At 50.0% G+C, this 27,217-nt stretch overlaps 1 protein-coding gene and 1 long non-coding RNA gene across 3 annotated transcripts in view; one reads left to right on the forward strand and one right to left on the reverse strand.

Annotated features, from left to right (window-relative positions):
* The window catches only part of CCDC124 (coiled-coil domain containing 124), a 53,052-nt gene extending 28,524 nt beyond the window's left edge, over positions 1-24,528 (reverse strand). The window contains exons 1-3 of one of the 2 annotated variants that reach the window (XM_039910182.1): positions 24,230-24,528; positions 14,517-14,687; positions 6,490-6,570 (exon numbers count right to left, since the gene is read on the reverse strand). In XM_039910182.1, the coding sequence (XP_039766116.1) occupies positions 6,490-6,570; positions 14,517-14,675 (240 nt within the window). In that variant the 5' untranslated portion in view covers positions 14,676-14,687; positions 24,230-24,528. The remainder of the gene's footprint in view (positions 1-6,489; positions 6,571-14,516; positions 14,688-24,229) is intronic. The other variant, XM_029050665.2, reaches the window with a different exon arrangement.
* A 275-nt stretch (positions 24,529-24,803) lies between these two features.
* On the forward strand, positions 24,804-26,429 carry LOC114806443. The gene is made up of 2 exons (XR_003754480.1): positions 24,804-25,083; positions 25,896-26,429. It is a non-coding gene; the product is annotated as an uncharacterized LOC114806443 (long non-coding RNA).
* Positions 26,430-27,217: the final 788 nt, after the last annotated feature.

The raw sequence follows: 27,217 nt of genomic DNA on the forward strand, positions 1-27,217 counted from the left end.
ATTTATCGTTTCAAATTAGAAACCTGCCACCCAAGACAGACACTAGCTAACTCTTGGGGCTTGATTCATCCTTTGTCTGCCCGCCCTCTGCTTACTCCTTCCCCCTCCCCGCCCCTCATGCGGGCATAAAGAAGTTAATAGATTGCCTTTATTTAGCTTCTGGCCCAGGTGACCTTGCTCCGATCTTCTGTGGGGCTGCAGGTCACACTGAGGGGCAGCGGGCCACACTCCAGCCTAGATCCTTGCCTTGGCTTTAGGAAAATCATGTCCATTTGGCTTGGGATTGGAGCAAGGGACCTGGTTGGGGCAGGGGGGAGGAGGGGCACGGGGGTCACAGGCAAATGGAAATGCGACACAAGCTTTTCCCCTCTCACCTTCCCGACTCGTGCTCAAATGTAATTTTGATCATCAGTGAGACAAGTTTGGACAGCCTCACCCGCCTACCTTCATTACTAAATAAATCAGGCCCGCTGAGCCGTCCTTGTGGAGGGAAATGGGAGGCACTGGCGAGGAGAGAAGGGATGCAGGGGCCACATAGCTACCAGACAAACAGGATGCTCTGGACCAGACGTCAACAGTGAGGTCTGCTTGGGCTCAGGGGGGTTGGAGCTGAACTCCGCCTCCCCCAACCCCCCGACCACCCGCCAGCGGGCACAGGCCCGGGACCTGCCAGTCTGAAGGCGAAGGTCTCATTTGGACAAGACCACTGATGGAGGGCAGACATAGCCGGTCGCCGAGGACTGGGGGGAAGGGGGGCGGCGGAGGGAGGAGAGACGGAATCTGTGCACGGAAATGATTGCTGCCTCGTGATTCCCTGTCTCTGGTGTACACCGCTCTCCATCAGAGAGATAAGATATTCAATTCAGGGCTTAAAAAAAAAAAAAAAAAGCACACAGGAAGGAAAGAACGAACACCAAGTGAACAACAGCAGCAGCAGCAGCCTCCAGGTGACAGGAATCAGTCCATTAACTTTCCTTGATGCTGCCTCCAGGCATTAACTTCCCAATCTCCAAATATTAACATCCCATTATGTGTGGGGATGGTCTCAGAATGCATAAGTGAGACCACCAGCTTGCTCTGTGCTAAGCTCCACTGAACCCTAAAATGACTCCCCTCAAGGAGAGGCTTGAAGAAGCCACAGACGGACCGGTTGGTGAACAGCGGTGGCGGCGGCCGCCGCGTCAATGTCACCCGATGGAGAGGGCTGCTTGCCTTTCAGACACGCACTCACACGTCCCAAGTTCAATTCGAAGAAGGGGAGGGGGGCGTCCCAAGACACTTCTCCTTAATGGAAGGACAAAATGCTTTGGTCTTGGCAACCTGAGGCCCCCGGCACCCCCCTTCCCGCTCCCCCGAGCCCCCAACCCCTCCCCCGGCCCCCCAATCTCACCGCGACCTGGTGCCAGAGCCCGGGGAAACTGAGTGGGGTGGGGACTGGCACACTTCTGCCATCTCCTGGTCAAAGCCACGGCTGCAGATCGTTTCCCTTTGGGAGGCCAACAAGATTCCCCAACTAGAAGACTTAAGGAGGTCTTAAGACTTAAGATTTAGCACGGGGTGCTACTCACAAAAGGGGTGTCTTGGCTGGGACCCACCGTTGCCGCCACTAGAAGGCCCCCTGTCAGGTTGGCTCCGGGAAGAAAGATGGGTGTCGGCTAGGTTCTCACCCCCAGCACCCCAGCACGTGCCCTAGTGGATAGATCACGGGCCTGGGAGACTTGGGTTCTAGTCCCAGATCTGCCATTTGTCTGCTGTGTGACCTTGGGCAAGTCGTAACTTCTCTGTGCTTCGGTTACCTCATCTGTAAAATGGGGATGAAGACTGGGAGCCCCACGTGGGCCATGGACTGTGCCCAATCTGATTAGCTCCTATCTATCCCAGAACTTAGCACAGTGCCTGGCGCAAAGGACTTAACAAATACAGACCGGAGGCAAGAAACTACAGAGGAGATGGATAGGACAGCCTAGCCACAAGCTGACAAGAGCTGTGGACCAGGGTGGAGAGGAAGAGGTGGACGGGGACAGGGTCGTCGAGGATGTGGATGCGGGAGCTGAAAGATAGCGAAGCATTGAGAATTACACCAAGGTGGTTGGGCTTCTAGACAAGGAGGGTGGGAGTAGTGTCAGACAGGGAAAGTCGGTTTGGGGGTGGGGGCGAGGGAAGAGAGGGTTTAAGAGGAAAGATGAGAAGCTCCGTTCTAGCTTAGAAGACCACCAGTGACATCGTCTTTGAGCAAAAGGACAACTAGATATACGGAGTATCAGGCCAAAGAGATTCATGAATAAGATCTGAATAAGGACTGGGATCCCTCCACAAGCAACCGAGGACAGAAGTAACCGGAAAGGTGTCAAGGGAAACTGGGTGACTTGTGGGCAGGAAACATGCCTACCAACTTGGCTGTACTGTATTCCCCCACCTCCGCATCAAACAAAAACGCCTCACCATTGGCTTCAAAGCACTCTATCACCTTGCCCCCTCCTACCTCAGCTTGCTACTCTCCTATTACAACCCACACACTTCGCTCGTCTAGTGCTAACCTTCTCACTGTTTCTCCACCTCGTCTATCTCGCCGCCTAACCCTCACCCACGTCCTGCCTCTGGCCTGGAACGCCCTCCCTCCTCAATCCCAACAGACCATTACTCTCCCCCGCTTCAAAGCCTCAATGAAGGTACATCTCCTCCAAGAGGCTTTCCCTGACTAAGCTCTCCTTTCCTCTTCTCCCACTCCCTTCTGCGTTGCCCTGACTTGTTCCTTTTATTCATCCCCCATCGCAGCCCCACAACGCTTATGTACATATCTGCAATTATTTATCTCCTCCTCTAAACTGTAAACTCGTTGTGGGCAGAGTATGTGTCTGCTCTCAAGTGCTTAGTACAGTGTTCTGCACACAGTAAGCACTCACTAAATATGACTGAATACAGTCCTCTGCACAAAGTGCTCAATAAATACTTTTGATCGATTGATTTGGGTCAGGCCTTGTAGTCTGAGGGGCTGAAGACAAAGACATTATAATAATAATAATAGATTTAAGTGCTAACCATGCGCCAAGCACTGTACACTAAGCTCTGAGGTAGATAAAAGATAATTAGGTTGGACACGGTCACTGTCCCATACTGGGCAGCACTGCCTAGTGTATACAACATGGGCCTGGAAGTCAGAAGGACCTGGGTTCTAGCCCTGGCTCCATCATTTGTCTGCTGTGTGATTTGGGCAAGTCACTTCACTTCTCTGTGCCTCAGTTTCCTCATCTGTAAAATGGGGATTTAAGACTGAGCCCCATGTGGTACAGGGACTGTGTCCAACCTGATTACCTTGTATCCACCCCAGCGCTTAGAACAGTTCCTGGCACATAGTAAGCACTTAACAAATGCCATTAAAAAAAACCAACAAAACAAACAAAAAACCCAACAAAAACCCTCCCAAACGCCCCCCCACCCCCACCCTTAAACTGGGGCTCAGTCCAAGTACGAGGGAGAACAAGTATCGAAACGTCATTTTGCAAGTGAGAAAACTGAGGCTCAGAGAAGTGAAATAACTTGCTCAAGGTCACACAGCAGGCAGACGGCAAGCCAAGATTAGAACCCATTGCCTCTGACTCCCAGGCCTGGGCTCTTTCCACTACGCCATGCCTTTAGGAACTTCCTAGCTGAGGGGTGGGGGGCTACAAACTTGCCCAACACTCCCCTGTCTAACTTTCAAGAGCTCTCTATGGCCACGTTTATGGAGACGGATGGACACCGGTGTCTGGGAAAGCTTGAGGGTAGTTGCTTAGTACAGTGCTTGGCACACTGTAAGCAATTAAATACCACAGTCATTATCCTTTTTCTTCTTCAAGGAGGGCAACCAGCACTCAAGTCCTCCAAGCCTCCTGGTGCTGCTAGAACTCCGGGTCAGGGGAAAACAATGAACCTGCCACAGGGATGACCTTACTCATGGGTTTACCATCTTCATTCCTGAAGCTGCTCTGGGGGAAATTGGTATTAGAAGTGATCTGGCTTCCGCAGCCTGAGAATCCCAGTGCACTAACTAGTTAGAGATGGATAAGAAATCTGGAGGAGCCAATAAGATCTCATCCTATCTGTACTTTATCCTGCCCTAGAAAGAAGGCTTAAAATGAGGTTCTTCTCAAGCAGCAGCAACATCTCAGAGCTATTTGGAGAAGGAGGACGTGGAGAACTACAGGGGAATTTGACATCACCCTCTCCCTCCCCGGACTTCACCTCCATGGGGCCCTGTTCGACATACCACAGCAAGAAAAATTTCCCAGGCAGCTCCTGTTGAGCTGACATTTCACCAGGCTGGTAGAAGTTAAGGAGGGGAAAGGGCCCAGTTGCTTACTAGAAAGAGACCACAGTAGCCCTTCTAGAAATGGGGAACAGGAACCAGGAAATTCCGTTCAGAGGAAATCAAGTTCACAGGTCAGAGCTCAGACGCCTATTAGACGTAACTTAGAAAAAACAAATCCTGAATTTTTAATTATGTTCAAGTAAATCCCATTGATCTGGAATGGGTTGAGACAAGCCCATTCCAGATTAATGAGTTTTCCAGAGAAAGGAGCTCCTTTAAAAAAAACAAAAAAACAACTCACCCCTGGAACGGATTAGCGTTTTTTTTCCTAAGTAGCAAGGAGTCATGCACCCTTGCACTCGCTCATCCACCTCCCCAAGGTGCCTTTCACTAATTGTGGTATTTGTTAAGCACTTACTATATACCAGGCACCATACTAAGTGCTGGGCTGCAAATCGGGTTGGACACGGTCCCTGCCCCACTTGAGGTTCAAAGTCTTAATCCCCATTTTACAGATGAGGTAACTGAGGTCCACAGAAGTGCAGTAACTTACCCAAGGTCACACAACAGACAAGTGGTGGAGCTGAAATTAGAACCCAGGACCTTCTGACTCCCAGTCCCGTGCTCTATCCAGTAGACCATGCTGCTTCTCCTAAGCGGAGGTTCTTGGGCTGCGGCCATGGACATGGGCCATCCCCAGGAGAGGGGAGCCTGGGAAACTGCAGGAGTGTCCAGAGAGATGGACGGCTAATGAAAGGGGAATCTGACAAAGATTTCTGGGAAAATGTAAATTAGAGATTCAAACATCCTGAGTTCTCCTTAGATGGAAATACGATGAGGTTCAGATCTATCTGTACAGATTACAGGCTCACTCTGGTAGGGGGAGAAGTCCAAACAAATCAGACCTATTTCCTGCTCTAAACAAGAAGCCTCAACTGAATCGAGAACCAGAGAAAGGAGTGTAGGGTGTTGATCTCCCACTGCCACCCAGCTCACCCACTTCGCTCCTCTAACTCCAAGCTACTCATTGAATCTCAATCTCACCTCTCTCGCCTCCAATCCCTTGGCCTTGTGCTCCCTTCCCCCTTCATATCTGACAGTCCACAACTCTCCCCATCTTCAAAGCCCCCCTAAAATCACATCCCCATTGACTGATCTCTTTCAAGAGGCCTTCCCTGACTAAGCCCTCCCTTCTGCATCAACTTTGCACTTGGCTTTGTATCCCTTTAAGCACTGTGATATTCACCCTAGCCCCACAGCACTTAAGTATGCATCTATCTGTAATTTATTTTAATGCCTAGCTCCCTCCTTTCCCTGTAAAGTCCTTATGGGCAAGGATCGGGTCTACTTAATTAGACTCTTCCAAGCGCTCAGTACTGTGCCGGTCACCCAGTCAGCCCTCTATAAATATCACTGATTGACTGAGGGAGGAAAAAAAGAGCACAAAGTCATCTAAATCAATGTTATCCTTTTTGTCTAATACTGCCTCTCCTCAAATTCATTCATTCAGTCGTATATATTGAGCAAGATAGCATGGCCCTCAGCTTCTCAATCAAAGTATGTGAAGCAGCAGCCAGAGGCAAGTGGCATGGACTAGTGGAACAATCAGCTGGTAGTCAGGCAACCCAAGTTCTCAGCCCAGCCTGGCTCCTGATCTGCTGTGGGACCTTGGGCCGGCTACTTTAACCTCTCTGGGCCTCCGTTTCTTCATCTGAAAAGTTTAGAACTGGAGAAGGTAGAGAGAAGGGCAACCCAGATGGTAAGCTTCCACGAGAATAAGAGTAATAATTACAATAACTACGGTACTTATTAAGCACTTACTCTAGAATGAAACCATCAGGACTCTGGTTGGGAAAGATGCAGGGGAGAGGGAACAAACTGAAGTGGACAAGACCATGGAGGATGGGGGAGAAAACAAGGCAAACACAAAATCGGTCACATACAAAAGTCTGAAGGGGGGAGGTTCAGTTACAAAAACAAAATCTCTCTCCCGCCCCACATGGGAATTCTTTGCTACAAAAAGCCAAGCCACTCAGAGCAAGCTCCATAATGGGTTACCACGGGGAGAGTTAGGGAATATTAGATGGCAGGTCTGTAACCATGAGGACGGATGTCCAGGAAAGCATCCTGTTGCCATGGAGGCAGAACCTAGAGTGGGCTGGCTGGACCACGGAGTCTGATCCAGGAACGCCAGCACTTACCTTGACGCAATCCCCACTGCTCCCTGGCTCCCAGGGCTGTTGCAAGGGCAAGCGAGATGGATGACTGCTGCTGCAAAAGCACTTTGGAAAATGAAAGCGTGATAGACAGTCAAAGTGCAGCTCTTACCGGTGCTAATGATAATGATGATAACCACTGCCTCCACCGCCACCACCTCCTTTGGAGAGAGTAACTGCTCCCTCCAAAGCCAGTTTGCCTCTGCGGGAAATGACGGCAATCAAACTGCCACACTAAGCTGAACGCCAAACTGTCGCATTCTATGGCCAAATGATGTTTATGAAAAGGTTGCTCACACTTCTGGCTCCACTGCACTAGGGGTGAGGGGTTGGGGGGCATGTCTCCCTTTGCCGTTGAATTTGCAGGAGGCCCCCAAGAGCTAGGCTGGGGGGGAATAGGCTGAGCGCCCGACCCGTGCTTGGTTCGCCTACCTCTTCTGAGTTGGAGCCAATGTTCGTTCGACTGTATTTACTGAGTGCTTACTGTGGGCACAGCACTGTACTAAGCAGTTGGGGGAGTACAGTACAACAATAAACAGACATTCCCTGCCCACAACGAGCTCACAGTCTAGAGGGGGAGACAGACATGTACATAAATGTTGTGAGGCTGTGACGGGGGGGATGAACAAAGGGAAAAGGTCAGGGTGATGCAGAAGGGAGCGGGAGAAGAGAAAAGGGGGCATCAGTCAGGGAAGACCTCTCGGAGCAGATGTGCCTAAATAAGGTTTTGAAGGGGGGGAGAGCAACTGTCTGTCGGATTTGAGGAGGGACGGCGTTCCAGGCCAGAGGGACGATGTGGGCAAAGGGTCAGTGGTGAGATAGACAAGATTGAGTGAAAAGGTTAGCATTTGAGGAGCAAAGTGTGTGGGCTGGGTTGTAGTAGGAGAGCAGTGAGGTGAGGTAGGAGGGGGGAGGTGATGGAGTGTTTTAAAGCCAATGAGAAGGAGTTTTTGTTTGATATGGAGGTGGATGGGCAACCACTGGAGTTCCTTGAGGAGTGGGGAAAACATGTCCTGCCGTTTTTGTAGAAAAATGATCCGGGCAGTGGAGTGAAGTATGGACTGGAGTGGGGAGAGACAGGAGGTTGGGAGGTCAGCAAGGAGGCTGATGCAGAAATCAAGGCGGAATAGGATGAGTGATTGTATTAACGTGGTAGCAGCTTGGATGGAGAGGAAAGGGTGGATTTTAACGATATTGTGAAGGTGGGACCAACATGATTGAATGATGGATTGACTATGTGGGTTGAATGAGAGAGAGGAGTCAAGGATAATGCCAAGGTTATGGGCTTGTGGGACAGGAAGGATGGCGGTGCCATCTACAGTGATGGGAAAGTCAATGTTCATAGCTAAGCTTCCTCTTCAGCCCTGCTTTCGAGCATTCCGTTACAGAGCCCTGAACAATCCTGGTTTTATCTCCTGCAAAGAGCTGCTGATCCTCCTCTATCCCCTTCCAAACTGTGTCTCTTCAGTCCCCACTCCAGGTCACCCCTGACTGTGATGAGTTTTGATTTGCTTTCTGGACCAGGAAGCCCTTTCCTGCCCTCCCCCTACATCAACCATCCCCATTTTGGGAACACTGATCTAGACAGACCACCATTCTCCCCAACTTCAACTAGACTGTGAGCTCCATGTGGGACAGGGAGGGCCCTGTGGATGTCCAATGTGGATAACTTGAATCTAGTCCAATGCTTAGAACAGTGCTTGACACACAGTAGCTGCTTAACAAATCCTAAAAAAATCACATCTCCAAGAGGCCTTCCCTGGCTAAGCCCTCAATTCTCTCCCTTCTGTGTTACCTATAATCATAATAACTGTGGTATTTGTTAAGCGCTTACTATGTGCCAAGCACTATTCTAAGCGCTATGCACTTGGATTTCCACCCCTCATGGACTTGATAGTCACTCCACCCTTTGCTCCACCATACTTATATCCTGATCCTAATACTCTGCTATTCCCCCACCTGTACGTTATTTTAATGTCTCTCTCCCCCTCTAGGCCGTAAGTTCCTCGTGGGCAGGGGTCGTGCCAGTGAAATCCTTTGCGCTATATTTTCCCAAGCACTTGGTAATAATTGTTGTATTTGTTAAGCACTTACTACGTGCCAAGCACTGTACTAAGCACTGGGATGGACACAAGCAAATCGAGTTCAAAGGCTTCAACTATCATCTCTATGCAGATTTACACCCAAATCTACAACTCCTCCCCAGTTCTCTCCCCCTCCCTCCAGGCTCGTATCTCCTCCTGCCTCTAGGACGTTTCCACCTGGATGTCTGCCCACCACCATGTTTCAACATGTCTAAAACTGAGCTCATCTTCCCTCCCAAACCCTGTCCTCTCCCTGACTTCCCTGTCACTGTAGACGGCACTACCATCCTTCCTGTCTCAAAGGCCCGCAACCTTGGTGTCATCCTTGACTCTGCTCTCTCATTCACCCCACATATCCAATCCGTCACCAACAGAGAAGCAGCGTGGCGCAGTGGAAAGAGCACGGGCTTTGGAGTCAGGGCTCATGAGTTCGAATCCCAGCTCTGCCACTTGTCAGCTGTGTGACTGTGGGCAAGTCACTTAACTTCTCTGTGCCTCAGTTCCCTCATCTGTAAAATGGGGATTAAGTGTGAGCCCCACGTGGGACAACCTGATTCCCCTGTGTTTACCCCAGCGCTTAGAACAGTGCTCGGCACATAGTAAGCGCTTAACAAATACCAACAAATACCAAATAAATACACCTGCCGTTCTCACCTTCACAATATTGCCAAGATCCGCCCTTTCCTCCCCATCCAAACTACTATCGTGCTGGTACAAGCTCTCATAATATCCCGACTGGATTATTGCATCAGCCTCCTCTCTGATCTCCCTTCCTCCTGTCTCTCCCCAGTCTATTCTTCATTCCGCTGCCCGGATCATTTTCCTACAGAAATGCTCTGGGCATGTCACTCCCCTCCTCAAAAACCTCCAGTGGTTGCCTATCAACCTTCACACACAAACTCCTCACTCTTGGCTTCAAAGCTCTCCATCACCTTGCCCCCTCCTACCTCACTGCCCTTCTCTCTTTCTAATGCCCACTCCGTACACTCTGCTCTTCTGTCGCTCACCTCCTCACGGTCCCTCGTTTGCACCTGTCCCACCGTCGATCCCTGGCCCACGTCCTACCACTGTCCTGGAATGTCCTCCCTCCTCACATCCACCAAACTAACTCTCTTCCTCTCTTCAAAGCCCTACTGAGCTCTCAGTCCAGGAGGCCTTCCCAAACTGAGCTCCCCCTTTCCCTCTGCTCCTCCTCCCCTTCTTCTCCCCCTCCCGCCCTCTGCTCTCCCCCCTTCCCCTCAGCACTGTGCATATTTGTATATATTATTACCCTATTTTGTTAACGAGATGTATATCTTCATGATTCTATTTAACTTGATGTTGTCTTGTTTTGTTTTGTTCTGTTTTGCTTTGCTATCTGTCTCCCCCATTTAGACTGTGAGCCCGTCACTGGGCAGGGATTGTCTCTATCTGTTGCTGAATTGTACATTCCAAGCATTCAGTACAGTGCTCTGCACATAGTAAGAGCTCAATAAATACTACTGAATGAGTTGGACACAGTCCCTGTTCCGCGTGGGGCTCACAGCCTCAATCCCCATTTTGCAGATGAGATAACTGAGGCACAGATAGGTGAAGTGGCTTGTCCAAGGTCACACAGCAGACATGTGGCAAAGCCAGGATTAGAGACCTTGACCTTCTGACTCCCAGGCCTGTGCTCTATCCATGCCAGGATGCTTCTCACACATGCTGCTAAATATCATCTGACTCGTTACCTAATCTTCCGAGGGAATCCCTATTGCAACAGTATTTCCCCATCCTTATAGACCCCTATGTCAATTGCACCCGGCAGCTGTTTCAGATATTTAATTCCCATCTCAATCCTCATTCCCCTGCCTCCCCCATATCTTCGCTTAATGATCTTGCCACGTATTTCATCAAAAAAAATTGAATCCCTCAGGCGTGAGTGCCCTAAAGTCTCCCCTGCTCCTCTCCAATCCCTTCCTCCTCCAGCCCCACTTCAACTCTCCCATCCTTCCCAGAAATTACTCTAGATCTCTCACCTCCTCTCAAAGTCTACCTTCTTCAACCCCACCTCTTTACACCTTATTAAAAAACACTGGCCCCCTCCCCTTTTCCCTCCCTAACCGCAATCTTCAACTATTCACCCTTCAATGGTTCTTTCCATACAGTTTTCAAACATGCCCATATATACATATCCCCTTACCCTACACAAAGACTCTTCCTCGATCCCACGGCACCCTCTAGTTGACCTCCTACCCACTCCCCACCACCACCCCAAGATCCTCAAGTGGTTTATACCCGCTGCCTCCACTTCCTCGCTTCAATCTTTAGCAATCTGGCTTTCACCCCTTCCACTTCACTAAATCTGCTCTCTCCAAGGTCACCGCTGACTTCCTTCTTACCATATCCAAAGGCCTCTATTCCATCCTTATCTTCTTCGATCCCTCAGCTGCCTTAGACACTTGGGTGTACCCCCTTCTCCTGGAAATGCCATCTAATCTTGGCTTCTCTGAGACTGTTCTCTACTGGTTCTCCTCCTTTGCCTCCCACCCTTTGAGGGGGTCCCTCTAGGCTCAGTTTTAGGTCCCCTTCTATTTTCCATCTATACCGATTCCCTTGGAGAACTCATTCACTCCCATGGCTTCAACTACCATTTCTACACAGATGATTCCCAAATTTCTCTTTTTGGCTGTCCCTCTGACAATATATCCAAAACAGAATTCATCTTCCCAGCTGAACCTTCTCCTCCCCACAACTTCCCATCACTGCAGACAGCACCATCAACTTCCCTGTCTCGCAAGCTCATAACCTTGGCATTATCCTTGACTCATCTCTCTCCTTCAATCCTCATATTTAGTCTGTCACCAAATCCTGTCAGTTCTACCTTCACGACATCTTTAGAATTTGCCCTTTCCTCTCCACCCAAACTGCTATTCTGCTGAACATACTTATCACAGCCTGCCTTAACTAGGGCATTAGCCTCCTCTCTCTTCTCTCCAGTCTATACTTCACTCTGCTGTGCAGATCATTTCTCTAAAACAAATAAAAAAATCAAATGAAAAACCATTCAGTTCACATCTCCTCACTCCTCAAAAACCTCCAATAGTTGCCCACCCACCTCCGCATCAAACAGAAACTCCTCACCATCGGCTTCAAAGCACTCAATCAGGTGTCCCCTCCTAGCTCACCTCGCTGATCTCATACTACAACCCAACCCACACATTTCGCTCCTCTAACACCAACCTACTCACTGTACCTTGATCTCATCTCTCTCGCCGCTGACCCCTCGCCCACGTCCTCTCTCCGGCCTGGCACTCCCTCTACCTTCATATCTGACAGACCACCATTCTCCCCATCTTCAAAGCCCTACTAAAAATCACATCTCCTCCAAGAGGCCCTCCCTGACTAACCCTTCACTTTCCCTGTTTGCCCTCCCTTCTGCATAGCCCATGCCCTCTCTAAGCATTTTGATTTTCACCCTTCCCTCATCTCCACAGCTCTTGGGTACAGTCATTTGTAATTTACTCTGTGCCTATCTCTCCCTCTAGTCTGTAAACTCACTGTAGGCAGGGATCACGTTTATCTGTTTTATTGTGTTGTACTTCCCAAGTGCTAGTTGTACTTCCCAAGTGCTAGTACAATGCCCTGCAACCAGTAAGCGCTCGAAGACCAATGATAGGTTGGATGCCTAATCCTGGAAGGAGGTGGTAACATTCAACTGTGTCCAGCACCATAACCAGGTCAATCAATGGTATTTATTGGGTGCTTACTGTGTGCAGAGCACTGTACTAAGCACTTGGGAGAGTACAACACAACAGACACATTCTCTGCTTACAAAGAGTTTACAATCTAGAGGGGGACTCACATTTCTCCCAGCCCAAGGCTCTGTTTCCAGCAGCACCGCCACAAGGCTCAACCATAGTGTGCTGATTGTCTTCCTGGACACCCCACCCTCACAGCTAGGGATGGGCTCTCCGACACCCGAAACCTTCCCTCTAGTGACCTATTACGGCCAAATCGTCTCTGAATTGATCCAACGCCCCGTGGAGCTTCTGGTTTAATTCTGAGTTAAGGATCTCAACCCGTCTCTCACACAAGCTCACAAAGATGTACGCTGGTATCTGAACCAACCAGTCAGCAGGGCTGGCTTTGGTTTAGATTAAAAAAAAACCAAAAACCAAAAAAAAAAAAAAACCCAAAGAAACAAACAAAAAAACTCCACAATAGCCCAGTCTCAGAGAAGAGAATAAAATTAGGTAAGCACTTGCCAAAAGCAGCCAACCCCATTTTGTCCAATCATCTGAACTTCTGAACCAGATCAGGCCTAAATAGGTTTGGATAATTCACTTTCTCGTGTATTCACACACCCACAGAACTTTACACTCGAAGAGAATGCTCCTAACAGCGTGCCACTGGTTAAGAAGGCTACCAAGACCAATGGGTGACCAGCAGGCAGGACGGAACAGGGTTGAGCAGATGGAGCTTTGGAAAAAATCCAATTTATAGGCCAAACTCGACATCTAATTTCTGACCCAAACCTCATCCCCCACATAGCCCTTCTCACCAGCTCCTGCTTTATGGCAGGGGGGGGGGAGGAGTGTGTGTGTGTGCGCGTGCACGTATGCCAATTTCCATCCTCTCTCTCTTGGCCTTTTAAAACTGCGGTTTGCATCTGGCTGTCTTCAAGCCCATCTTTGGGACTTTCCCCAAGCTTCACCTCGCTCTCCTGCCTGGTTCCGGCTACCCGGTAACAACACAAAAGGACTGTTCCCCACAGACCACTGGCCTCAGAAGGTCTACGGTGGGAACCCAGCTGTCCTGCTGCCACTGGACTTCCCTGAGTGTGGCAGGGCAGAATGAGCTGTCGGCCCACACTATTTGCTGCTCCTTGTGCTCTTTTCACTTGAGCCTCTTGGGATCATGCTAATCCCAAACTTTCTGATTGGAAACAGCCACTCCCTTCTCCCAACAGGATACACGGAGGATGGAGAGCTCTCGGGATACTCTGGTCCCTCAAGGCCTAAGGATAATAATAATAGTATTTATTAAGCACTTACCATGTGTACTGTACTAAGCACCACTGAGGTAGATACAAGATAATCAGAGCGGACAGGGGCCCCATCCCACACGGACCTCATAGTGTTCTGATTGGGCTGGGGGCCTCCTGGACCCTTCTCCAAGTGAAATCCTGGACCAGTGGGAAGTTAATAATGATTACGGTGCTCGTTAAGTGCGTACTATGTGCCAAGCACTGTTCTAAGCATTGGGGTAGGTACAAGTTAACCAGGTAGGACACAGTCCCGTCCCACATTCATTCATTCATTCAATCGTATTTATTGAGAGCTTACTATAATAATGGTGGCATTTGTTAAGCGCTTACTATGTGCCGAGCACTGTTCTAAGCGCTGGGGTAGATACAGGGGAATCAGGTTGTCCCACGTGGGGCTCACAGTCTTCATCCCCATTTTACAGATGAGGGAACTGAGGCACCGAGAAGTGAAGTGACTTGCCCAAAGTCACACAGCTGACAAGTGGCCGAGCCGGGATTTAAACCCGTGACCTCTGACTCCAAAGCCCGTGCTCTTTCCACTGAGCCACGCTGCTTCTCTGTGCAGGGCACTGTACTAAGCACTTGGAGCACACACTCTTATCCCCATTTATAGAGATGAGGTAACAGGCACAGAGAAATAAAGTGACTTGCCCAAGGTCCCACAGCAAACACGTGGCAGAGCCGGGATTAGAACCTTAGAACGGTGTCCAGCGCTTAGAACAGTGCTTTGCACATAGTAAGTGTTTAACAAATGCTATTATTATTATTATTAACCCAGGTCCTTCTGACTCCCATGCTCTATCCACTAAGCTTCTGGCTGGTTGCGAACATCTCAACTTGAGCCCCGTACAAGTGGGGACAGAAAGCCCCTCCTACCAGACACTGCCTCTGCCCCATCCCCCCCAGCTACCACAAACCTTTCGCTGTTCCTTCCTCATGACGTGTTTGTCCTCGTCCTTCCAGTAGGCATCCTCCAGCTCCTTCTGTCGCTTGGCATCAGCTGCCGCTTTGGCCTCGGCCTTCCTCACACGAGCAGCGGCCGACTTGGTGTTCTCCCCCTGGAACTTCTTGGGCATCCCTCAAGTGAACTGCGGGATGAGAGAGCCAGGGGTGGGGGTTCGGAGAGGAGGGAGAGTGTCAGCCAATCACAAAATCCACCCCCAGCCCAGCCCCTCCACTGCCCCGCACAGCTGCCCATGGAGGGATTACTGACTGGGAAAACGAGGAGGCTCCGGGAGACCATCTGCCTCAGGGCTTCGAGTAGGTCTCTTCAGAGGCAAACCAACCACTCCAAGGTCACACCAGTGGATGACTCAACTGGTCATCAGAAGCAAATGAGAGCCAGAAAGCCCAAACCCAGGAGCCCGCGCAACTGGTGCAAGCTTTGGCCATGGCCCTGGCCAAGGTAAACAAGCTCCACTCGGTTCAGTTACCTCAACTCATCTAATTAGCTTGGCTCCTTTCTCTCCCGAGGATCGATTTCATTTGGCACAATGCGCACCATCCGGTCCAAGCCAGGAGAAGCCTCTGGGTTCCAGCCTAGAGAGGCTGTGAAATGCGACAACCTGTGGGCTGGGTCACAGGGCCCCAAAGACACCTGTTGCCTCCCATGGCGAGCAGGAAATCTGCCAAGCGGCTCCCGGAGAGAGGGCAGTGCTACCTTTCCCGGTCCACCTACGTGGAAGCAAATTCCCGGTGGTGGTGACAGGGACACTCCTGCCTGAGGATTGTCCTTTGTTAATCAGGGTGGGGCTCCCCCTTTCCCCACCTCACCCCACCACCCCCAGACTTTCCAGACTGGGAAAAACAGAGCTCTCAGTTTCCTAAGAAACCGCATATCTCATTTGTGCCTGGGGATGCCTAGAGGCCTGACAGAAGGGGATGCCGTTTGGGTGTGGAGAAGGGGTGCCTCCTGCCACACGGCTGTCACTGCCAGTCGAACATTGCTGTCGCCAGCCTGATGGCTTTTTTAGTGGTGAATTCCCAGATGGCGCCCGGCAAATGTTTCTAGGTTAGCCTTCTTTCGAGCGAGGAGATGCCACTGTATTGAAAAACGCAACAGAGAACTGCAACTCGCCATGGGATCAGGGAGGAAAAGGAGGCTGGCAAATTCCTTTTGCTTGGTTTGCAATATGAGCACCAAGTGAGCACTTAATTGATGCCTTCATAAATAACAATAATGATAGTGGTATTGGTTAAGCATTTACTCTGTGCCAAGCACTGTACTAAGTGCTGGGGTAGGTACAACGTAATCAGGTTGGACACAGTCCGTGTCCTCCCTGGGGCTCATAGTCTAGGTGGGAGGGAGAAGAGGTACTGAACTCCCATTTTACAGGTGAGGAAACTGAGGCCCAGAGAAGTTCAGTGACTGGCCCAAGGCCTCACAGCAGACAAGGGGCAGAGGCGGAAATAGAACTCAGCTTCTCTGCCTCCCAGGCCCGGGCTCTAATCACTTCCCCCAAAACCTCTTTACACCTGATTCTGGTATATGGAAGGTCACCTGCCTAAACAGCAGACACTGTCCATTCCCCAGGGGAAGCAATGTGGCCTAGTGGAAAGAGCCCAGGCCTGGAAGTCAGAGGACCTGAGATTTAGTCCCGCCTCTCCCACCTACCTGCTGGGTGACCTTGGGCAAGTCACTTCACTTCTCCGTGCCTCAGTTCCCTCATCTGCAAAATGGGGACTCGATTCCCCTTTCTACCTCCTTCTTATTCTGTGAGCCCCATGTGGAACCTGATTACCTTGCATCTACCCTAGCAGCTTAGTACACTGCTGGGCATATAGTAAGCGCTTAACAAACATCACAATGGAAAAATCACAATGAGGGCCAGGCAGGCTGGGGGGAAAGCTGGGGTGCAGAGAGACAAGGAACACGACTTCCCACTTTCAGCCCTCTCCTACTAGCAGGAGGCACCCAAACACACCCTCAAGCTGTCCCATTTGACCGGGCGTCACTCCTCGACGGGACCAGGTGATGTCTCACCGCAGAGCCAGCGTGGAAGCCTGCCAGTGAGTTGGCATCAGGAGGTGCGGTCAGATGAGGCCCCACCCCAAGGGCGGAGAGCAGGGCGGCATGACCAGTGGTGTCTAGGGAACAGCACACAGCTGTCCATCCATACCAAACGAGCTTGTCGCTCCAAAACAACACTTCTGTTTCAAGTCCCACAGAGGGCTCCTTGTGTCTTCGGATGTGCCCTGATGGTTAGAGGCAGGACGCTGGGAATTGCCTCACCATGGTACCAAGAGCACCTTGTTTTACGTGACTGCTCTGTGTCTGCGTGTCAACAAAGCGAGAGAGCCTCTTCTCTCCTGGGGGAGATCCTGGGAGGAGGAGAAAAAAGTCTCCCTGTCCTCCCCTTCCTCCCTCTGCCCAAGCCTAGTATGACCAGCGGCAGACATGGCAACCACTCAGGTGATGAGGAAAGGTTAATGAAGAGAGCTGGGCTTCCTACATGCCAAACCAGGAGACCCTCAAGAGGCAGTCGGCCGTTGAGAGAAGAAAAAGAGAGTTTCTGAATGTGCACTGGGAAGGGCTCACCATGGGATAAATTAAGGCAAGAACTGACAACAAAAGAGTGAGGTCAAGGAACGGGGAGCAAGCACCGGGAAGAGCTGGGCGGGAACGGCAGCGAGATGTGCAGTTGATGGCCTAGTAGAAAGAGCATGGGTCTGGGAGTCAGAGGACCTGGGTTCTAATACTGCTTCCATCAGTTGCCTGCTGTGGGACCTTGGGCAAGTCACCCAACTTCACTGTACCTCAGCTTCCTCAACTGCAAAATGGGGATTTAATACCTGTCTTTCCACCTACTTGGACTGAGAGTCCCATGTAAGACAGGGACCAGTCCGACCTGCTAATCTTCTATTTACCCCAGCTCTTTAGTACAGTGTTTGACACACAGTAAGCATTTAACAAATTCCACATTATTAGTATTATGGGTGTTCCCTGATCAAATCCAATTAAATCCACATCAGCTTGGTGACCCACTCTAGCACTAGGACGTGGGGGTGGGGGGTGCTGTTTGGGTCCTTCTCTGTCCTGGCGAATCTATGTACAATCAGCTGTAAAGTCAGTTATTTTACTCCAATCCCTCTACTGCTAAAATGGGGAGCATTTCTTGTGTCTGTGGTACTTTCCCAGGCATTCGGGACAGTGGGCACTGATTCTAAGGAGAAGACTTGAGGAGAGAGAGGACAGGAACTCTCTTTGGAAGGCACTAGTTGTTCAGCAGGTACACACCTCTTTTTCTAAAGGATTTTTGGGGGATTTTTTGACAGGGGCCAAACTATAGATCTCCAGCCACCCTCAGAAATGACAACTTCCCAATTTCCTTCTGCTGGTCTCCAAATTCATTACCTAAAACACAATAAAAGGCCCATTTGAAATGCCAAGTGCTGAATTTTTCTCCAACACAAGGGTCTGTGTAGGTACCGTCTCCCAAGGCAGGCTGGGAAGCCACTAATAGCAGCCCAAGAGCAGTTGGCTAAAACGTTAATTGTGATGCTCCAGGCTGAGTCAATACTCTGAAGAGAAAGAGGAAGGGATTCCAAAGCCAAATTTCCCCTCCAAACAACCACCTGGCAGACGGTCTAACCACTTTGGAAGACACAGGAGCATGAGGCTGAGATAAGTGCCATTTCTCTCCATCCTCACCAGCAATTCTGAAGAGCTTTCATGCATTACACAGCCCAGAGGCCTCAGGCCAAAACCATCTAAAATGTCGGGCGGAGCTAAGTGAGTGGGGCTGTCGGAAGCATTACCACTCTGGCAAATTAAAACTAGAAAAACCCTCCAGTCCAAATCTCCTTTTCCAAAGACCTCTTGCAGCAAATACACAGCGGGGAGCAGATTATCCGAACCACATCCCGCTTGGTTAGTCAGACCTCTGGGGATCCCATTTCACTCCGAAAAATCAGTTTTCTACCAGATTTATGTGGTAGATTTCCAGACCTGCTTAACTTGCTCTCTTCGACACCCAGCAGACCTACCGACAGGGGAGGGTGTTTAAGAAATGCTCTCAGATTGGGTTGGGTTTATTTTTCTTTCCCTTTTTGTCTGAATGGGATTGATTAAAGAGGATTATTTCTGCTTTAGCGACATCTGGAACTTAACAATTTAAGGAGAAAAGCAGATCCATCAAGTTCGGAGGAAAAATATTCAAGCTGAATCAAACTGCCTGACCCAAAGAAGTGTGAGAACTAATATATGAATGCAAGTTGTTGATGGCAACTGGTCCCCCAATCTCGGAGCTCCTCTGTTTACCCAGAGAGTAATAAATAGCAGTTCAACAAAACTGATCCTAGGGAGGCAGCATAGCCTAATGAAGTGAGCACGGGTCTGGGAATCAGGATATGCAGGTCCTAGTTCCAGTTCTGCCACTTACCAGCTAGGTGACCTTGGATAAGTCATTTCATTTTTCTGTGCTTCAGTTTTCTCATGTCAAATGGGGATTCAATTCCTCTTCTCCCACCCCTTCCTTCATTCAATCGTATTTACTGAGCACTTACTGTGTGCAGAGCACTGTACTAAGTGCTTGGAATGTACAATTCGGCAACAGATAGAGACAAGCCCTCCCAACAACAGGCTCACAGTGTGGGACAGAGACCATGTCCAATCTGATTCTTTTGTATCTACCCCAGCACTTGGTAGGGATAATAAGAATAATAATAACAATAATAATGGAACTGTAACCTTTGGGCATTTGGTATTCACCCCGCAGCACTATGAACATATATAAATTACATATTATAATTTTTTTTTAACTTAATGTCAGTCTCCCGCTCTAGATTGCAAGCTCATTGTGGGAAGGGAACGTATCTACCAACTCTGCTGTACTGTACTCTCCCAAGCGCTTAATACAATGCTCTTCACACAGTAAGTGCTCAAAAATCACTGACAATAATAATATTTGTTAATAATAACAGCATATGCCAAGCACCATGCTAAGCACTGGGGTAGATACAAAGTAATCAGATCAGATATAGTCCCCATCCCACACAGGGCTCACAGTCTAAAAGGTCGGGAGAACAGGTATTTGATCCCCATTTGAAAGATGAGGAAACTGAAGCACAGAAAAGTTAAATGACTTGTCTAAAGTCACAAAGCAGGCAAAGGAATAGAGCCAGGATGATAACTGGGGCCCCTGGACTCCCAGGCCCATGTACCTTCCACTAGGTCACAAGGCTTCTCACTAAGCATTTTGTAAGCACTTAATATCAATTATTTGAGTGCTTATTGTATGCAGAACACTGAATTAAGTGCTTGGGAGAGTCCAATATAATGGAGTTGGTAGACACAATCCCTGCCCAAAAGGAGCTTACTGACTACAGAGGGAAACAAACATTAAAATTACAGATATGTACATAAGGGCCACGGGACTGAAGGAGGGGTGAATGCAAATCCTAGTTCAAGGACAAAGCAGAAGGGAGAGGAAGTAGGGAAAATGAGGGCCTAGTCAGGGAAGGCCTCTTGTAGGAGATGTGCTTTTAATAAGGTCTTGAAAGTGAGGAGAGAGCAGTAGGCTGCCAAATGTTAAGGGGAGGGGGGAACTTCCAGGCAAGAGACAGGACATGGGTGAGGGGTCGGTGGTGGCGAGAGATGAGATTGAGGTACAGTGCGTAGATTGACATTTAAAGGAGCAAAGTGTGCAGGCTGTGTTGTGGGGAGAAATCAGAGAGGAAAGGTAGGAATAATAATAATAATAATGTTGGTATGTTAAGCGCTTACTAGGTGCAGAGCACTGTTCTAAGCATTGGGGTAGATAAAGGGTAATCAGGTTGTCCCACGTGAGGCTCACAGTTAATCCCCATTTTACAGATGAGGTAACTGAGGCACAGAGAAGTAAAGTGACTTGCCCACAGTCACTCAGCTGAAAAGTGGCAGAGCCGGGATTCGAACCCATGATCTCTGACTCCCAAGCCCGGGCTCTTTCCACTGAGCCAGGAAGGGACACGGTGATTGAGTGCTTTAAAGCCTAAGGGAAGGAGTTTCTGTCTGATGCAGAGGTGGATGGGCAACCACTGGAGGTTCCTGAGGAGTGGGGAAACATGCACTGAATGGTTTCTTAGGAAAATGATCTGGACAGCAGAGTGAAGTTGGACTGGAGTAGGGAGAGACAGGAGGCAGGGAGGCCAGCGAGGAAGTTGATACAGTACCCAAGGTGGGACAGGATAAGTGCTTGGATCAGCATACAGTAATAACAACAATTAACAATAAATGTGGTATTTAAGTGCTTACTATGGGCCAGACACTGTATCAAAGCACTGGGGTACATACAAATTTGTCAGGTTGGACCCAGTCCCTGTCCCCCATAAGGCTCACAGTCTTAATCCCCATTTTTAATCCCTCTTAATCCCCAGAGAAGCAGCGTGGCTCAGTGGAAAGAGCACGGGCTTTGGAGTCAGAGGTCATGGGTTCAAATTCCGGCTCGGCCATTTGTCAGCTGTGTGACTTTGGGCAAGTCACTTAACTTCTCGGTGCCTCAGTTACCTCATCTGTAAAATGGGGATTAAGACTGTGAGCCTCTCGTGGGACAACCTGATTCCCTTGTGTCTACCCCAGTGCTTAGAACAGTGCTCGGCACATAGTAAGAGCTTAACAAATACCAACATTATTATTATTATTGTTATTTTCCAGATGAGGTAGTTGAGGTACAGAGAAAGAAGTGACTTGCCCAAGGTCACACAGCAGACAAGTGGCAGAGCCAGGGCTAGAAGCCAGGTCCTTCTTATTAGAGCCATGCCCAAACTCCTTCCTCATGCCTTCCCTTTGGCCTAGAACTCCAGAAGCAGTATGGCTCAGTGGAAAGAGCCTGGGCTTGGGAGTCAGAGGTCATGGGTTTGAATCCCCGCTCTGCCACTTGTCAGCGGTGTGACTGTGGGCAGGTCACTTAATTTTTCTGTGCCTCAGTTGCCTCATCTGTAAAATGGGATTAACCATGAGCCTCACGTGGGACAGCCTGATTACCCTGTATCAACCCCAGCGCTTAGAACAGTGCTCTGCACATAATAAGCACTTAACTACTAACATTAATATTAGAAGCAGCGTGACTCAGTGGAAAGAATCCAGGCTTGGGAGTCAGAGGTCATGGGTTCGAATCCCGCTCTGCCACTTGTCGGCTGTGTGACTGTGGGCAAGTCACTTCACTTCTCTGTGCCTCAGTTACCTCATCTATAAAATGGGGATTAACTGTGAGCCTCACGTGGGACAGCCTGATTACCCTGTAACTACCCCAGTGCTTAGAACAGTGCTCTGCACATAGTAAGTGCTTAAATACCAACATTATTATTATTACATTCAACAGACCACTCTCCCCACCTACTAAAACCTTATTAAAATCATAGCCCCTCCAGGAAGCCTTCGATTAATCAAATCAATGGTACTTACTAAGCACTTATTCTGTGCTGAGCACTCATGTTCCCTCATGCCCTCTGCCCCCAACAACCTTACACTCCACAGGACTTCCCCAGCTGACCTCTCTCCCTTCCTTCTGAGTCACCTATGTACTTAGGCCACCACCGATGCACATATCCTTATACTGCGTTGCTTCCCTTAAATGTCATTTATTTTACTGTCATACCCCAATTAGATTATCATCTCCTTGGGAGCAGCGATCAGGTCGACGAACTCTTCCAAACATTTAGGTGAATCCAGATCATGTATCCTACCCAATGGGGCCCCAGACCCACTTAGAAACAGAGGTAAGGCCACCGAGGAAGGTTGTGATATCACTGCTCCACTGTCCCAGCATTTGTGGGCCTTAGAGAAGCAGCGTGGCCTGTGGAGAGAGCCGAGGCCTGGGAGTCAGAAGACTTTGCTTCTAACCCGTGTGACCTCATTTATTTATATTAATGTCTGTCTCCCTCTCTAGACTGTAAACTCGTTGAGGGCAGGGAATGTGTCGCTTTATGGTTATAGTGTAGTCTCCCAAGTGCTAAGTATGGTACTTTGCACACAGTAAGTGCTCAATAAATACGACTGAATGAATGAATCTTAGGCAAGTCACTTCACTTCTCCAGGCTTCAGTTTCCTCATCTGTAAAATGGGAATTCAATATCTGTTCTCCTGCCTAGATTGCATCTACTCCAGTGCCTAGAACAGTGCTTAACACAGAGTAAGCACTTAAATACCACCATTATTATAATTACTATTGTTGTTAGAGACCCAGGGCTTTTGTGCAGGAGTGCAGATTGACTGACTGCTGGCACCACTCAGAGGGTGGTCTGGGCAGAGCTTTGAGAAATGCAGATCACTGTACTAAGTGCTTGGGAGAGTACAATACAACAGAATTAGCAGACACTAGGAATTAGCAGTTCCCTGCCCATAATGAGTTTATCATCTGCAGGGAAAGCATGAATGGTTTCAAGCACTCTATCACTTTGCCCCCTCCTACCTCACCTTGCTACTCTCCTACTACAACCCAGCCCGCAAACTTCACTCCTCTGTTAACCATCTCACTATGCCTCGAGCTTGCTGCGGACCCCTCGCCCGCATCCTGCCTCTGGCCTGGAAAGCCCTACCTCCTCAAATCTGACAGACTCTTCCCTCCTCCCCATCCCTTCAAAGACTTACTGAAGGGACATCTCTTGCAGGAGGCCTTTCGTGATTAAGGTCACACCACTTATGTACATACCTGTAATTTATATTAATGCCTGTCTCCCCAACTCTTGACTGTAAGCTCGTTGAGGGCAGGGAATGTGTCTATTGTACTCTTCCAAGCACTTAGTACTGCGCTCTGCACAGGGTTAACATTCAGTAAATACGACTGAATGAAAGTGCAGCGAGGCGGGGGGTGGGAGGGTGTGTGTGTGGGAGGGGAGAAATCAGACACCGTATGATTTCCACCTTATATGCTGTTCAGTTCAAATGGCAAAGATTGAGGGGAGGAGAACACGAATGATGAAACCAGACTTGGAGAAAAAAAAAAATCCTTATTAGAAACATGCCAGAAGGACACAGTGAGAGACAGGAGAATACTGTAAATCTTTTTATATAACTGCATCGCCTTTTCCTAAATACATTTTGAACCCACACTCCACCAGACAATATGTCTGGTGGAGAGCCAACGGGGAGGGGGGTGGTCCCCTCCTGCCAGACCCAAGGGGAATGCCTAGAGGGGGGGTCCCCGAGTACAGAATCACTGCGATGGGAGGGAGGCCTCCATTGGTGGCAAATCAGGCCTGCGGTCACTATACTTCTGGGGGCTTCAAGTTCCCCTTAGAGGAGGGTCCCTACTCCTTCCTCTCCACCCCCAACCCGAGACAAGGCCGGGGTCTCCCCGCCCGACTCCACTCCATCGTAGGACTCTCCTAAACCAGCTCCTGCTTCCTTAATCACCTCTGGGGGCTCCAACTCCGGCTAGATCCCACCTGCCGGAGGTCACGGCGAATCCTCATGAGTGAAATTCCCTCCCACACAGCGCGGCCCCCCCCCACCCCCGTTAGCGCCCCCCACTTTGCGGCCTTAGGGGCGGAGGGGGGGGAACTAAAGGAGAGAAGCAGCCCCTCCCCATAGGGTTTCCCTTTCCCAGCCCCCCCCCCCCAGCTCCTCCCTAGCCCCTCACCCTCCCATCCCTTCCCAGCCCCCGCCAGCCGGGCTGGAGGCCCCAGGAAAACAAACGACCGCGGTTCCTACCTCCTTCCCCCAATGCCAGGTCCGGGTCGTGCAGCGGCCGTGCCACCAGGTGCAGGGGGTGTCGTGCTATGGGGTGGGGGCATGTGAGTGGGTGGCTGTCTCACTGCCTGAGCGGAGAGAGATCCGGCTGGGCCACCCGGCGTTCTCTTAAAACGTCACTAGCGGCCGCCATCTTGGAACGGGGATCTCCCCTCCTCCCTGTCCACTCTTGGCTCCCCGCCGTATGGGTAAATCCCGCCCCACTTTCCAGAGAGGGTGTTTTCTAGAGCCCAGAAAGGGCGCCCTGCACCCCGAGAGTCATGACACGTTAAAAGGACGGAGGACGGGGGTGGGGAGCGGAGTCGGAGAAGCTCTTTACCAAGATGGCTGCCGCCCGGTTCCAACATGGCGGCGACGGCTTCACGCCCGTTTTCCGCTCTGTCGGGCCTATAACTGGGCGCTGCCTTCTGGCCACCGACCGATCGGGCCGAATGGAGTCGGGTTGTGAGGGGGCGCGGCTGGAGGAGCCGGAGAGGGAGGCCTGCAGTAAACGCCAAAAGGAGTTGGAGAATGCAGCCCTGCAGAGCTCGTTGAGTCGCCAGGAGGGTGGGGGCGGGCAGGCCCGCGAAGGCCTTTCCCTGACCGACCACCTCAATCGGCGGCTCCTCCTCTCCTTCCAGGAGCAGCTCAACCGTCAGGGCCCGCCGGGGATGGGGCGACCCCCACCTTGGCAGCGCGCCGCGGGGGCGGCCGGGGCTCTGGAGGAGGAGGAGGAGGAGGAGGATAAGGAGGAGGAGGAGGACTCCAACCGGGTAGAGGAGGAGTGGTGATCGCCCAGGCCGGAGTTGTGGCCACTGTGCCCCATTCTCCTGAGGGTCCGGTAACCTTTCATCATCTCCATTCCTGCTTAGACCTGGGTGTAGGTGATCATCTCAGCGACCCCTTCTGCACCCCCACACCCCCTTGGGGAGGGGACAAACTCCTTAGTCCCTCTGGACTGGGGGAGTGTGGTGGCCCCCTTGCCCCATTATATACCATAGTTGTGTGACTGGTGAGATTCTAGTCCACTTCTCTCTTTCCCAGACTATTTTCCCAGTGGTATCTCCAGGTTGAGGGGGAGAAAATCATGCAGAGGGGGTTCTCCCCCTGGCTAATTTCCACCTAGCCTCCTGAGGCTAAAATCTGTCTCCAGGTGAATCCTAACTTTGAGGCCATTCACTCCACTGGGTACTCCCAACAAACCACCCTGTATATTTGGTAGCCTGTAGAGTACTACTGGGTAGAGTAGAATACTACTGGGAGTTTGTGGGGTGGAAGGTGGCCACTATGTCTTCCCTCAGGTGTGGGACAAGCTGTCTTGGAAGTTCAGCTTCCATTTTCAGGCAGACACATAGGTGACCTTTATCCTGTGTTTTCCAGGAAAATAACACTGGTGTTGAGCCTACTGGAATTAAAAATCTGAATTACTTGAAGTGCCGGTGGTAGGGTTATTTGGGACTTTCAAGTGTTCATGGATCATTTTCCCCCTTCTTTTAGTGCTTCCAAGCCACGGTGTCAATTAGCTCACTGAAGAGGGCTAGAAGTGAACTATGGGCTCAGTTTTGAGCCACCCTAAAAGTGTGATTAGAAACTAATCTGCTGTGTTAATCTCATTTGTGTTCTGAATTTTTTTTTAATCTCCCCCCAGATATCTCTACCCCTGATTCAGACAAAGGGCTAATCCAGGATGATTGACTGACCTCTGTGAAACTTCCAGAAAACTAGTGGTGCTGTGGTGGGAGGGAAGGCCAGCAGAGCTAAGGCTTTTCCCCAGCTGCAAAGCTCTGCCTGGGGGTGGTAGGTGTCACCCCCTCCTTCCCTGCTCTCAAAGAGTCACCAGTGAACCAAAGAACCTTATGGTGCTGTGGAACTGAGCCATGGACCCGGCGCCACCCACTGCTCTGCCATCTGGGATTGCCAAACAGACTCGTGCTTCTCAGCTTCTGAAGAAAATATGTACAACAGACTGCATCTCTGTCTCCCAGTGGCTCCCACGCTCTTACCAGCCCTACTGTAGATGGAGCTGAAAATGGAACTGAGCTCAGATGAGGAAGTGGAAAAAGCCAAAATCAAATCCATGACAACTGCCCAGAGGACTGAAAGCTTTAGGCTTCTGCAAACCGGAGAGGCTGCCCATTTGACATGTCATTTTGGTGTTTTCAATTAAAACATGTCTGAAACAGCTGGGCCTCTTAAGTTTCTTAACAGGAGGGGTATGGGGTCAAAGGGGGGAACTCTTACCTGGAGCAGGTTAGAGTTAAGGTGGGGACACATGCTGGGCTTCACTCTTCTCCTCCCCACCACCCCTCTCCTGGATGAGATGACTGGTGTTCAGAAAGCAGCCACAACTGTACCATAGAGCTTTGTGTCTGGCACCAGCATCCATAGCCAACAGGCCCAAGACATCATTATCATTAAGGGTTATTTGTTTAGTGCTCATGTGTAAAGGATGCCAAGCCCATATGTTGCTGCTGCTACTACAGATTCCATGAGCTGAGAAGCCAGGCTGCTAAAGTTCTTCTCTCCCTGCCCCCCAACCGCAAATGTGGGCAGAAGTCTCACGATGTTAAGCTAGCAGGACAAGAGTAAAGATTCCTGGGTTCCCAAAGGGTTTTGTTTGTGCTTTTTTAATAGAGATCTCATTTTCTGCCCTCTTGTTTCTCAACAAAATGAAAATAGGATTCTCTCTTTGCCCATTGGTTGTCTCTGCCTTTCTTCCATTCAGTTCCTCCAGCCATACTGACCTGTTGTTACATGGAGCTGGGGTCCTGCTAATAAGCACTGAACATACCATGATTACTATGTACTCTTAGGATTTTTGCCCCTTTTAAAGGGAGGGTAACTTTCTGGGAAAGTGATGAATGTTTTGTCCAGAGGCAGGAGAATGGCCCAGATGACCCCCCCCCGCCCATCCCAAGATCTCTTCCACCTCTAGGATTCTGTGACTCATGTAAATCAATCACTTATTTA

Source organism: Ornithorhynchus anatinus, chromosome X1, assembly GCF_004115215.2.
Source record: "Ornithorhynchus anatinus isolate Pmale09 chromosome X1, mOrnAna1.pri.v4, whole genome shotgun sequence".
Taxonomy (NCBI): domain Eukaryota; kingdom Metazoa; phylum Chordata; class Mammalia; order Monotremata; family Ornithorhynchidae; genus Ornithorhynchus; species Ornithorhynchus anatinus.